The following is a 13,654-nucleotide window of genomic DNA, read 5'->3' on the forward strand; positions in this document are numbered from 1 at the left end:
CTCAGAGGAGCTCACAATGTAATGTTCCCATTATACCTCTATGTCTAATCTCGGAGGACCCTTTTGCTATATTTTTGGGATGTGAGATGTAACACCCTACAACAGGATTTCTGCAACTGCTGTGCTTTGACTGCAAGATACACCATCTTGCTTGTAAAACTCTGAAAAACATTGAAAATGAGGCAAAAGAAGGGATTATTCGTGTTGAATAGAGCATAAAAGGCTCTAAAGACTGCAAGAGCTTTATCGTATAAAATAGGATAATAGCAAATCTGAGCCAAATAGGAATCCTGTACTTCCTATGTTCCATGACATGTGTAACCTGATAAGAATCCCCCACAATACAATGAATGGGATGGCGGGAGGGGGGATGGCGGGCGAGGTGAGGAGGCACTTACCATTTGTCAATACACTTCTGGCAGAAGCTATGAGCGCAGGGCAGGATCAGATCCGCTCTGCCGTCCATACAGATGCAGCACTCTTCCTCATCTGTCAGCTGCTTCACCCTGAGGACAGGAGAGACACATGATCAGGTTACAGCGCAGGCCTGACTGCCTCTCTGCTGGGTAAACACACACTGCACTTCACCGATGAGCACCTGTCTAAAACTGAGGAAAGTGAAACAGCTGTAGAGAAGCAGCCAGTGACGGCTCCAGCTTCACAATTTTTTTTGGGGGGGGGGGGGGGGGCGATGGCTGGCGGTACTCATGTGGGTGATCAAAATCGATGTCTGTATGGTGAGCTACATATATTATTTTCCCTAGGATAGGACAATGGCCTCAATTCACTAAGCTTCTCTCCTGTCTTTAATACTTTTCTAGAGTTTTCACCATGGTGATAAGGCATGTAGTATTTAGGAAACATTTTACCTCAGGCAAACCTAAAGATAACTCTTCTGTCTTTAAGTTAAGGTGAGATCTCTAAAGATAACTCTTCAATCCTTAAAATAACTCTAGAATTCTAAAGTTAAAGACAGGCTGTTAATTAAAGAAAACCTGTATTGAGAGAAACCTCCCCTGGGGGGTACTCACCTGGGTTGGGGGAAGCCTCCGGATCCTTTTGAGGCTTCCCCCGTCCTCCTCGGTCCCGCGGCGGCGGAGATAAAACGCCCCGAACAGCGGGGATGTAAATATTTACCTTCCCGGCTCCAGCGCAGGCACAGTAATGGCTCTCCGCCTCGGAGATAGTAGGAAATAGCCGATCGCTGTCGGGCCGCTCTACTCCGCAGGCGCAAGTTTCCTGCACCTGCGCAGTAGAGCGGACCCGACGGAGATCAGCTATTTCCGCCTATCTCCGTGCGGAAAACCGCCCCCGCTGGATCCAGGGAAGGTGTGAGAAAACGCGGAAAAGCCGCCACTAGGAAGGCGGCTGATTCCGCGTTCAACATGACAGTTCGCGCATGGGCCTGCATCCACTGGCCTGGCGGAGCGCGGAGAGACCGCCGCATGCCCAGTGGGCAAGGCGGCGGATTCCGCGTCCAACATGGAAGTTTGAACACAGGGGCTTGCCACTAGTAGTATGGCCGAACACGGGGAAACCGCCGCATGCTCTGACAGCGGTGCGGCTTGCCCCGCGTTCAAACCAACAGATGCATTACAACACGTCTGGTGTGGCTGGGACGGATAGTCCACACAGGTTCAGAATGACGCGCGCGGTGAGAGGCAGAGCCTTTATGGCAGTCAGAAGGGTGTCAGCTGATCCAGCCGATCAGCTGACAATTCTATCAGGTTTCATTGGTCCAGCACTCAGGGGAGGCGCTGGAGAGCGCTGGTGTATATATACTGGGTGCTGGTCATTTCTGTGGTGTCTGGCGTTGCGATCACTACGTGGTAGCACTCAGACCTTGTCAGTATCTGTGATCTATCTGTGTTATATCTAGACTAGTTCCAGGGTGTTGATGATCAAGGACCTCACACCTCAGTCTAGGGAAAACTGTATATTAATTGTGTTGTTCTTTAGACTAGTTCCAGGGTGTTGATGACTACGGAGCTCACACCCAAGACTAGGATTAGTTTACCAGCCTGTTAGATTCAGACTAGTTCCAGGGTGTTGATGATCAGGGAGCTCACACCTCAGACTAGGCATTGTTGATTATTTGTTATGACCTTCTGCTTTCCTGACTACTATTCTCTGATCTCTGATTAGGTACCTTGCTATATCTGATACTCTGTTACTGAACTCTGCTTGTCTTAGGATTCCGCATCTGTCTCCTGTCTCTGATCTGTCTGTCTGTTGTCAACCCGGCTTGCCCGACCTCGAGAGCTATCTCCTAAGTCAAGAGATAGCTCACACACCTGGGGGTGACACCCTTCCTTGGTGTCATTCACACTCTGTCCTTCCTACTCTTAGCCTGACCCCTCCCTCGGGAGAGTCTCAAGCTTGCGGAAGGAACGTGTTACTGTGCAGTACTCCTCACTGCTGGGCACCTGCTCCTCAGGTGCAATCCTCAAAGTATTCCTGTTACATCTAACACTCGTATTACCCTGGTGTCCAGAGGTTAGTGATATATCTGATTATCGGTGATACTGCAGATCATCAATAATCGGGTATATATATCTGTATTCTCGGTGATACTGCAGATCACCGATAATCAGATCCTGTCTGTGTTACACAGATCGTTACAGAAGGTAAATAAATCAGCGATTGTCAGGCTTGTCGAGGGAGGATTCCGGGACACTTCGGGGGAGCCAGTGCTGGATTGCCTGCAGCTACAGCGGAGGGGGAAGCCTCATTGGGACCCTGAGGCTTCCCCCTCCCAAGGTGAGTACCCCCCAGGGGAACTTTGTTACAGGGTCTCTTTAACTGCGTGTGAAAATAACTATAGAGGAGGTAACTTAAGGAATGAAGAGATAAGATAACTCTCGTACTGTGTGGAGGTAAGTTTTCTCTTGCCTTATCTCCAGCATGATCTTAGTGAATTGAGGCCATTGTGAAATAATCTTTAGATATACTCACAGAGGTGAGTTACCTCCAAGGTAACCACTGTAAGGGCAGGTGAGGAACATAAACCTGTCCTCAATCAGGTAAAAAATGTTGCTCTCTGTAGCAAGAAAAAATATTGCGGACCATCTGGTCGTCCATGCATGAATGGCCTGGCATCTCCGTTCAAAAAGTCTAGACTGCCTCCAGTGAATGATCATGTTTATTCAGCTGCCCTCAGCAGTAAGGGGGGAAAAAAAGAGCGCAGCCTAGTTCTAGGTAGGTTTAGGACTGTGGATACACGTTTATCCCATCATATCAATGTCACTGCAAGTACTCCATAAAGAGTACCTGAGATGCATTAAAAGACGTTTATACATACCTGGGGCTTCCTCCAGCCCCCTTCAGGCTGATGGGTCCCTTGCTGTCGTTGTCCGCCGCCTGGATCCTCTGCTATGGGTCCTGGTAATTCCTGGTAGAATGTCCCCTCGGTGCTCCGTGTAAAGTATACATTACCTGACTGCAGCCTGCGCTTGTCCCTCACTGGCCTCAGGGATTCCTCCTGCATACACGTGCACCCCACAGGTTTTCCTAGTAAGGGGTGTGTGTGTGTGTGTGTGTGTGTGTGTGTGTGTGTGTGTGTGTGTGTGTGTGTGTGTGTGTGTGTGTGTGTGTGTGTGTGTGTGTGTGTGTGTGTGTGTGTGTGTGTGTGTGTGTGTGTGTGTGTGTGTGTGTGTGTGTGTGTGTGTGGTCACACGCGCGCCCTTACTAGAAAATAACGTGGGGCGAGCATATATGCAGAACAGAAAGCGCCTGGAACAGCAGATAGGCTATAGGATAGGCTTAGGATAGGATAAGTGCAGGCCACGGACAAGTAATCTATACTTTACAGTGGGGGAACATTTTACATTAGGGGGGACAGCGCCGGGGGTTTCGTCGCATTTATCGATCGTCCTAAAATTGCCCTCCGTTCCCGCTGTGCACCCGATCGAGCAATTTGGCCCAAGATCTTGCAGCGATCGACAATGCAACCAATTTTGTAGTTGGCGGCACCGATTTTTATCCAATTCGATTATAATCCAATTGGATGATCGATCGGCCGCCAAGTCGCCTGATGTATAGGCACCTTTAAAGGCTCACCTGTCAAACACCGGCGCAAATCCTAGCCTCCTCCGGTGTTGCCACGAGTGCTGTGATGCTGAACTCGGTGTGCAGTGTGTGGGCAGACAATAGATCCCTCTCTGGTCAGATTCGATCAGAGAGGGATCTATCAGATGGTCGATCTGATAGCAGTATTTGAGCATTAGTCTTTATGATGTGGCCTCATTTGAGGCCTGAACTATGTATTATCTGCAGTCGTAGCCTCAGGTAATTTAGAGTAAGCAGAAAAACTCGATCGTTGCCAGTAAAATGAGCTTTTACTGAACAATGTCCCATCCGTGTTATCTAAACAGAGCACTGTGTTCCGAACAACCCGACGCCGCGTCCTCCTATCTGATGCTCCCAAAGCAAACGGATGAGCAGGATTCACCGTCATTAAGACCGCTTGGTGGAAACTGCTGAACATACCCCCAGTACCCTTTCTCCCATCCAACGTAAACACAGGGAGAGAGGAACAGGTGGGACAGGGCAGCCCAGACACAGGAAAGCCCCGCTGTAAACAGGCTGTCTCCACCATGACATGAGCTCTATGTGATGCAGAACTAAGGTTACCAGAAGAGGCTTGGAAACCAGGGCGGCACCGAAACAGGCAACATGGACATTGTAACCCATGGAGACTGCGGTGTAATGGCTCATATATGCAACCTCGCAAGCGGATGCACTTTAAGGGGTAACTGAAGTGAGAGGGATATGGAGGCTGCCATATTTATTTTCTCTCAAACAATACAGATTGCCTGGCAGTCCTGCTAATCCTCTGCCTCTAATACATTTAGCCATAGACTCTGAACAAGCATGAGGCAGATCACTTTCTCTCTGCTCTAAAAGATAAGCATCAACAGGATAATAACCTTTAAAGAAAAACACATTTCTTTGATACAGCAAATACAAATCCTGCAATAAATCTGCAGGGTGTCTACTTCCTGCTTTCATGTGTTTACAAATTAACTGCTCTGCCTTGCCAGAGTTTCCTGAGCTAAGAGATCAAGTTACAGTTAGATTAGTCACAGATGAGGGAGAATTAGACAGGATAAACTCTCTAAATACATACAGGGTGTATTTCTCTTTGTTTTTCTTCTGTCCTGTGCAAGAGTTCAGGTCCACTTTAAAAGACAGCTGCAGCAAGAGGGCTATTGGGGCAGCCATATATTTTTACTTTTAAGCAATACCAGTTGCCTGGCTCTCCTGCTGATCATCTGCTTTTAATACGTTTAAAGGGATACTGTAGAGGGTCGGGGGAAAATGAGTTGAACTTACCTGGGGCTTCTAATGGTCCCCCGCAGGCATCCTGTGCCCGCGCAGCCACTCCCCAATGCTCTGGCCCCACCTCCGCTTCAGTTCTGGAATTTCTGACTTTAAAGTCTGAAAACTACTGTGCCTGCATTGCCGTGTCCTCACTCCCGCTGATGTTACCAGGAGCGTACTGCGTGGGCCCAGTATGGTCTGTGACTGTGCAGTATGCTCCTGGTGACATCAGCGGGAGCGAGAACACTGCAACGTAGGCGCAGTTGTTTTCAGACTTTAAAGTCTGAAATTCCAGAAGTGAGCTGGAGGTGGGTCCGGAGCATCGGTGAGTGGCTACGCGGGCACAGGATGTTTGCGGGGGACCATTAGAAGCCCCGGGTAACTTCAACTCATTTTCCCCCGACCCCCCTACAGTATCCCTTTAACCTAAGACCCTGAACAAGCATACAGCAGATCGGGTGTTTATGACATTTTTGTCAAATCTGACAATATTAGCTGCATGCTTGTTTCTGGTGTGATTCAGATACTACTGCAGCCAAATAGATCAACAGGGCTTCCAGGCAACTGGCATTGCTTAAAAGGTAATAAATATGGCAGCCTCCATATCACTCTCACTTCAGGAGTCCTTAAATTAATTTCCCCTGCATCTGACTCGTTACCCACGGAGATATCCAAGAATGTCGCTGCACACAATGATACAGCCTGGATATATTTCTAAAGCTACATGGATGGGAGATCTGTCAACATTAGGCATTGCTCCGTTTCAGTTTATTGTGTTTGCAAGCTGCCCAATCTGTGCCTGTAAACGACCAAAACCCTGCATCCATGCTGAATATATTTATTACATGGATAGAACGCCGGATCCTTCCGCAGCACTTTACAGAGTACACAGTCATGTCAGAGGAACTTACAATCTAATCCTACCATATAGTCTAATGTCCTACCATATTAATATTGTGTATTTGTATAGCACTGACATCTTCTGCAGCAATTTACAGATCACATAGTCATGTCCTCTGTGGAGCTCACAATCTAATCCTACCATAGTCATAATCTAATGTCCTACCATATTATTATTCGTGTGTATTTATATAGCGCTGACTTATTCTGCAGCACATTACAGAGTAGGCCTGAAAGATAAATCGAATTTAAATCGAAATCGCGATCACAATTTCAGAATCGTCAAAGTGGCGAATATCGCGATCACCTCATTTCCAGATGAGGAAGTTTGAAGAAGCACCTTCAAACTTCCCCAAAGTCCCGTCGCGCGCGGCCCGCAGCATTGGACATACCTTCCCCACGAGTCCAACGCTGTCCGTCCTCATTCGTCCTCTGCCGGCTCCTGTGCTTGGCAAAACTCTGGGTTCCTGTATGTCACATACAGGAAGTATTCTGTGCATTAGAGTCTGCAGGAGGCGAAGTGGATAGACGGGCATCACTGGACTCATTGTGGAAACTATGTCCAGAACTGATGCAGCTTGGGGGGACAGAGAGAGAGACAGAGGGGGGACAGAGAGAAACAGAGTAGGCACAGAGACACAAAGGGGGCAAGAGAGACCCAGAGGAGGCATGAAGAGGCAAAGGGGGCACAAGGAGAGACAGGGGGACAGAGGGGGAACAAAACTTAATTTGAAGGAAATTGTGAATCGAAATCGCAATTTCTGACAGAAATCGCTCAATTCAATTTTTTCCTAAAATCGTTCAGGCCTATTACAGAGTACATAGTCATGTCACTAGCTGTCCTCAGAGGAGTTCAAACTCCTGTCCTTGCCATAGTTATACGCCCTTCCCATAGTTTGAAGTGGGAGATGTGGGGGGGAGGGGCTGAGAATGTATCCAATTAACCGATTTGTATATTTTAGTAAACACAGGGAGAACATACAAACTCCATTTCCCACTCCCTACATTGTAGAGATTGCATGGTGGACTATACTGGTTAGTAAACAGGTATCTTACCCAGAGTGCCCCCAGCATTGCATATCAAAATACTTGAGCGTATCGTTCTATGAAGGAAGGGGGCGGCTGGGCCCAACGTTGTGCTACTTTTTTCCCTGGCGATATTTGGACAGCACGTTATACCTCATTCATTTTGGATGGCGATGGTCTAGCGTTTATATGGAGCTTACTACACAGAGAGGGATCAAGATGTGGTTGGGGGAGATGAGGAACATCCACTTACTTTCCCATTAAGATGCTGGCTTGGCAGGAGGAGACCGACGAGAGGTTTTCTACGTGCTCTTCGGCGGCGGCCGCCGCACTCTGAGCGAAGACGCCCTCGGAGTGACTGGTGATGTCCTTATACAGCTGGATGAACTGATAGAGGTTCATAATGCGGGATATCTCCACAGTGCCGCTGCTTTTATTAATCTGAAATAAAGTAGACACTAGGCTTAGCACACACAATGCAATTTTCAGTCAGGTTGATGGTCAAATCAATTACTTCTAACAGGTTCGATCTAATTCCCGATCGATTTTGTATAGAGGTGATCAGAAAGTTGATCACAAAAATTGATTGATCGGGGAAAAAAAAGGGTTTAAGAAAAAAATGGAGATGTCAGAGGTGCCCGAATAATAGTCGTGTTCGTCAAACAGTTTTGGGGAAGGAGGGGGATTGTTTAAATGTTGAAGGGCTTGTATAAAAACTATATAGTATTTAAATAATAAAGAAATAATTTTATTGCACGCTTAAAAAAAAGACAACGCATTTGCAAGTCCATGCTCACTTCTTCAGGACAGGCAATCAATGTCTTTAACCACTTAAGGACTGCAGTCATAAAAGCCCTTAAGGACCAGAGCCTTTTTTTCCATTCAGACCACTGCAGCTTTAACGGTTTAGTGCTCGGTCATACAACCTACCACCTAAATGAATTTTACCTCCTTTTCTTGTCACGAATACAGCTTTCTTTTGGTGCTATTTGATTGCTGCTGCGAGTTTTACTTTTTATTATATTCATCAAAAAAGACATGAATTTTTTCAAAAAAATAATTTTTTTTTTACTTTCTGTGCTGACATTTTTCAAATAAAGTAAAATTTCCTATACATTTGAGCGTGAAAGTTATTCTGCTACATGTCTTTGATAAAAAAAAAAAAAAAAACATTCAGTGTATATTTATTGGTTTGGGTAAAAGTTATAGCGTTTACAAACTATGGTGCAAAAAGTGAATTTTCCTATTTTGAAGCATCTCCTACTTTTCTGAGCACCTGTCATGTTTCATGAGGTGCTAAAATTCCAGGATAGTATAAATACCCCCCAAATTACCCTATTTTGGAAAGAAGACATCCCAAAGTATTCACTGAGAGGCATGGTGAGTTCATAGAAGATTTTATTTTTTGTCACAAGTTAGCGGAAAATGACACTTTGTGACAAAAAAAAGGGAAAAAAAAGGTTTCCATTTCTTCTAACTTGCGACAAAAAAAAATTAAATCTGCCACGGACTCACTATGCTCCTCTCTGAATACCTTGAAGTGTCTACTTTCCAAAATGGGGTCATTCGTGGGGTGCGTTTACTGTCCTGGCATTTTGGGGGGTGCTAAATTGTAAGCACCCCTGTAAAGCCTAAAGGTGCTCATTGGACTTAGGGCCCCTTAGCACAGTTAGGCTGCAAAAAAGTGCCACACATGTGGTATTGCCGTACTCAGGAGAAGTAGTATAATGTGTTTTGGGGTGTATTTTTACACATACCCATGCTGGGTGGGAGAAATATCTCTGTAAATGACAATTTTTTGATTTTTTTTTTTACACACAATTGTCCATTTACAGAGATATTTCTCCCTCAGCATGGGTATGTGTAAAAATACACCCCAAAACACATCATACTACTTCTCCTGAGTACGGCAATACCACATGTGTGGCACTTTTTTGCACCCTAACTGCGCTAAGGGGCCCAAAGTCCAATGAGTACCTTTAGGATTTCACAGGTCATTTTGCGACATTTGGTTTCAAGACTACTCCTCACGGTTTAGGGCCCCTAAAATGCCAGGGCAGTATAGGAACTCCACAAATGACCCCATTTTAGAAAGAAGACACCCCAAGGTATTCCGTTAGGAGTATGGTGAGTTCATAGAAGATTTTATTTTTTGTCACAAGTAAGCGGAAATTGATTTTAATTGTTTTTTTTTCACAAAGTGTCATTTTCCGTTAACTTGTGACAAAAAATAAAATCTTCTATGAACTCACCATATTCCTAACGGAATACCTTGGGGTGTCTTCTTTCTAAAATGGGGTCATTTGTGGGGTTCCTATACTGCCCTGGCATTTTAGGGGCCCTAAACCAAGAGGAGTAGTCTTGAAACCAAATGTCGCAAAATGACCTGTGAAATCCTAAAGGTACTCATTGGACTTTGGGCCCCTTAGCGCAGTTAGGGTGCAAAAAAGTGCCACACATGTGGTATTGCCGTACTCAGGAGAAGTAGTATAATGTGTTTTGGGGTGTATTTTTACACATACCCATGCTGAGTGGGAGAAATATCTCTGTAAATGGACAATTGTGTGTAAAAAAAAAAATCAAAAAATTGTCATTTACAGAGATATTTCTCCCACCCAGCATGGGTATGTGTAAAAATACACCCCAAAACACATTATACTACTTCTCCTGAGTACGGCAATACCACATGTGCGGCACTTTTTTGCAACCTAGGTGCGCTAAGGGTCCTAGCGTCCTATTCACAGGTCATTTTGAGGCATTTGGATTCTAGACTACTCCTCACGGTTTAGGGCCCCTAAAATGCCAGGGCAGTATAGGAACCCCACAAGTGACCCCATTTTAGAAAGAAGACACCCCAAGGTATTCTGTTAGGAGTATGGTGAGTTCATAGAAGATTTTTTTTTTTGTCACAAGTTAGCGGAAATTGACACTTTGTGAAAAAAAAACCAATACAAATTAATTTCCGCTAACTTGTGATAAAAAATAAAATCTTCTATGAACTCGTCATACACCTAACAGAATACCTTGAGGTGTCTTCTTTCTAAAATGGGGTCACTTGTGGGGTTCCTATACTGTCCTGGCATTTTAGGGGCCCTAAACCGTGAGGAGTAGTCTTGAACCCAAATGTCGCAAAATGACCTGTGAAATCCTAAAGGTACTCATTGGACTTTGGGCCCTTTAGCAGTAGTATAATGTGTTGTGTGGTGTATTTTTACATATACCCATGCTGGGGGGGAGAAATAGCTCTGTAAATTACATATATTAGATTTTTTTTTTTACACACAATTGTCCATTTACAGAGAGATTTCTCCAACCCAGCATGGGTATGTGTAAAAATACACCCCAAAACACATTATACTACTTCTCCTGAGTATGGAGATACGACATGTGTGACACTTTTTTGCAGCCTAGGTGCGCTAAGGGGCCCAATGTCCTATTCACAGGTCATTTTGAGGCATTTGTTTTCTAGACTACTCCTCACGGTTTAGGGACCCTAAAATGCCAGGGCAGTATAGGAACGCCACAAGTGACCCCATTTTAGAAAGAAGTCACCCCAAGGTATTCCGTTAGGTGTATTGTGAGTTCATAGAAAATCTTATTTTTTGTCACAAGTTAGTGAAACATGAAACTTTGTGAAAAAACAATAAAAATCAATTTCCGCTAACTTTTGACAAAAAAAATCTTCTATGAACGTTTCATACACCTAACAGAATACCTTGGGGTGTCTTTTTTCTAAAAAGGGGTCACTTGTGGAGTTCCTATACTGCCCTGGCATTTTACGGGCCCAAAACCGTGAGTAGTCTGGAAACCAAATGTCTCAAAATGACTGTTCAGGGGTATAAGCATCTGCAAATTTTGATGGCAGGTGGTCTATGGGGGGGGGGCGAATTTTGTGGAACTGGTCATAAGCAGGGTGGCCTCTTACATGACAGGTTGTATTGGGCCTGATCTGATGGATAGGAGTGCTAGGGGGGTGACAGGAGGTGATTGATGGGTGTCTCGGGGGGTGGTTAGAGGGGAAAATAGACGCAATCAATGCACTGGGGAGGTGATCGGAAGGGGGTCTGAGGGGGATCTGAGGGTTTGGCCGAGTGATCAGGAGCCCACACGGGGCAAATTAGGGCCTTATTTGATGGGTAGGTGTGTTAGGGGGTGACAGGTGGTGATTGATGGGTGTCTCAAGGTGTGATTAGTGGGGGGAATAGATGCAAGCAATGCACTGGCGAGGTGATCAGGGCTGGGGTCTGAGGGTGGTCTGAGGGTGTGGGCGGGTGATTGGGTGCTCTAGGGGCAGATAGGGGTCTAATCTGATGGGTAAGAGTGACAGGGGCTGATTGATGGGTGATCAGTGGGTGATTAGATGGCAGAACAGATGTAAACAATGCACTTTGGAGGTGATCTGAGGGTAGGTCTGGGGCAATCTGATGGTGTGGGTAGGTGATCAGATTGCCCGCAAGGGGCAGGTTAGGGGCTGATTGATGGGTGGCAATGACAGGGGGTGATTGATGGGTGGCAGTGACAGGGGGTGATTGATGGGTGATTGATAGGTGATTGACAGGTGATTGACAGGTGATTAGTGGGTTATTACAGGGAAGAACAGATGTAAATATTACACTGGCGAATTACTAAGGGGGGGTCTGAGGGCAATCTGAGCGTGTGGGCGGGTGATTGGGTGGGTCTGATGGCAATCTGAGCGTGTGGGGCGGGTGATTGGGTGCCCGCAAGGGGCAGATTAGGGTCTATTCTGATGGGTAACAGTGACAGGTGGTGATAGGGGATTGATGGGTAATTAGTGGGTGTTTACAGGAGAGAACAGATGTAAACACTGCACTTGGGAGGTGATCTGATGTCGGATCTGCGGGCGATCTGTTGGTTTGGGTGGGTGATCAGATTGCCCGCAAGGGGCAGGTTAGGGGCTGATTGATGGGTGGCAGTGACAGGGGGTGATTGATGGGTGATTGATAGGTGATTGACAGGTGATCAGTGGGTTATTACAGGGAAGAACAGATGTAAATAATGCACTGGCGAATTGATAAGGGGGGGTCTGAGGGCAATCTGAGCGTGTGGGCGGGTGATTGGGTGCCCGCAAGGGGCAGATAGGGGTCTAATCTGATGGGTAGCAGTGACAGGGGGTGATTGATGGGTGGCAGTGACAGGGGGTGATTGACAGGTGATCAGTGGGTTATTACAGGGAAGAACGGATGTAAATAATGCACTGGCGAATTGATAAGGGGGGGGTCTGAGGGCAATCTGAGCGTTAGGGCGGGTGATTGGGTGCCCGCAAGGGGCAGATTAGGGTCTAATCTGATGGGTAACAGTGACAGGTGGTGATAGGGGGTGATTGATGGGTGATTGATGGGTAATTAGTGGGTGTTTAGAGTAGAGAACAGATGTTAACACTGCACTTGGGAGGTGATCTGATGTCGGATCTGCGGGCAATCTATTGGTGTGGGTGGGTGATCAGATTGCCCGCAAGGGGCAGGTTAGGGGCTGATTGATGGGTGGCAGTGACAGGGGGTGATTGATGGGTGATTGACAGGTGATCAGGGGGGATAGATGCATACAGTACACAGGGGGGGGGGGGGGGGGTGATCAGGAGTACCCAGGGGGGCAGTTTAGGGACTAAAAAAAAAATTGCGTTGACAGATAGTGACAGGGAGTGATTGATGGGTGATTAGAGGGGTGATTGTGTGCAAACAGTGGTCTGGGGGGTGGGCAGGGGGGGGGGTCTGAGGGGTGCTGTGGGCGATCAGGGGGCAAGGGGGGGGGGGGGGCAGATCAGTGTGTTTGGGTGCAGACTAGGGTGGCTGCAGCCTGCCCTGGTGGTCCCTCGGACACTGGGACCACCAGGGCAGGAGGCAGCCTGTATAATACACTTTGTAAACATTACAAAGCGTATTATACGCTTCCTATCCGGCGATCTTCGGGTTAACAACCCGCGGGCGCTTCCGATTGGCCGGCGGGTTGACGTCGCGGGTGGGCAGAGCCTATTGCCGGTGGATGCGTGCGCATCCCAGCGCGCGATTCCCGGCAAAACAGTGCCCCAGGACCTGACGCCATTCTGCGTTACGTGGTCCTGGGGCTGCCACTTTGCCGCCGCCAATATGAAGTAGGCGGTCGGCAAGTGGTTAAAGTGAATGGCAACCGCATTTTAAAAAAAAATGAAGTAAATACATACCTAAGGAGAGGAAAGGCTCTGGGTTGTATAGAGCCTTCCGTCTCCTCTCTCGGCGCTCTCTATCCTGTGCTGGCTCCCCCCCCCCCCCCCGTTTCAATCCCCCACCGAAAGGGTATTTGGAAGTCTTCGGGAGCCGTGTCCTCCCGAAGACGTGCGGCTCCATACTGCACAGGCGTGAGCGTGCAAGAGAGCGTGCTTGCGCAGGTGCAGTACAGGGCCGCCCTTCTT

At 47.0% G+C, this 13,654-nt stretch overlaps 1 protein-coding gene across 2 annotated transcripts in view; it reads right to left on the reverse strand.

The window, feature by feature from the left end:
* The window catches only part of RNF141 (ring finger protein 141), a 72,893-nt gene that overhangs the window by 3,460 nt on the left and 55,779 nt on the right, over window positions 1-13,654 (reverse strand). For both annotated transcript variants that reach the window (XM_068259579.1, XM_068259578.1), the window contains exons 4-5: window positions 7,502-7,689; window positions 399-506 (exon numbers count right to left, since the gene is read on the reverse strand). In XM_068259579.1, the coding sequence (XP_068115680.1) occupies window positions 399-506; window positions 7,502-7,689 (296 nt within the window). The remainder of the gene's footprint in view (window positions 1-398; window positions 507-7,501; window positions 7,690-13,654) is intronic.

The sequence above is a fragment of the Hyperolius riggenbachi genome, chromosome 11 (assembly GCF_040937935.1).
Source record: "Hyperolius riggenbachi isolate aHypRig1 chromosome 11, aHypRig1.pri, whole genome shotgun sequence".
Lineage (NCBI taxonomy): Eukaryota > Metazoa > Chordata > Amphibia > Anura > Hyperoliidae > Hyperolius > Hyperolius riggenbachi.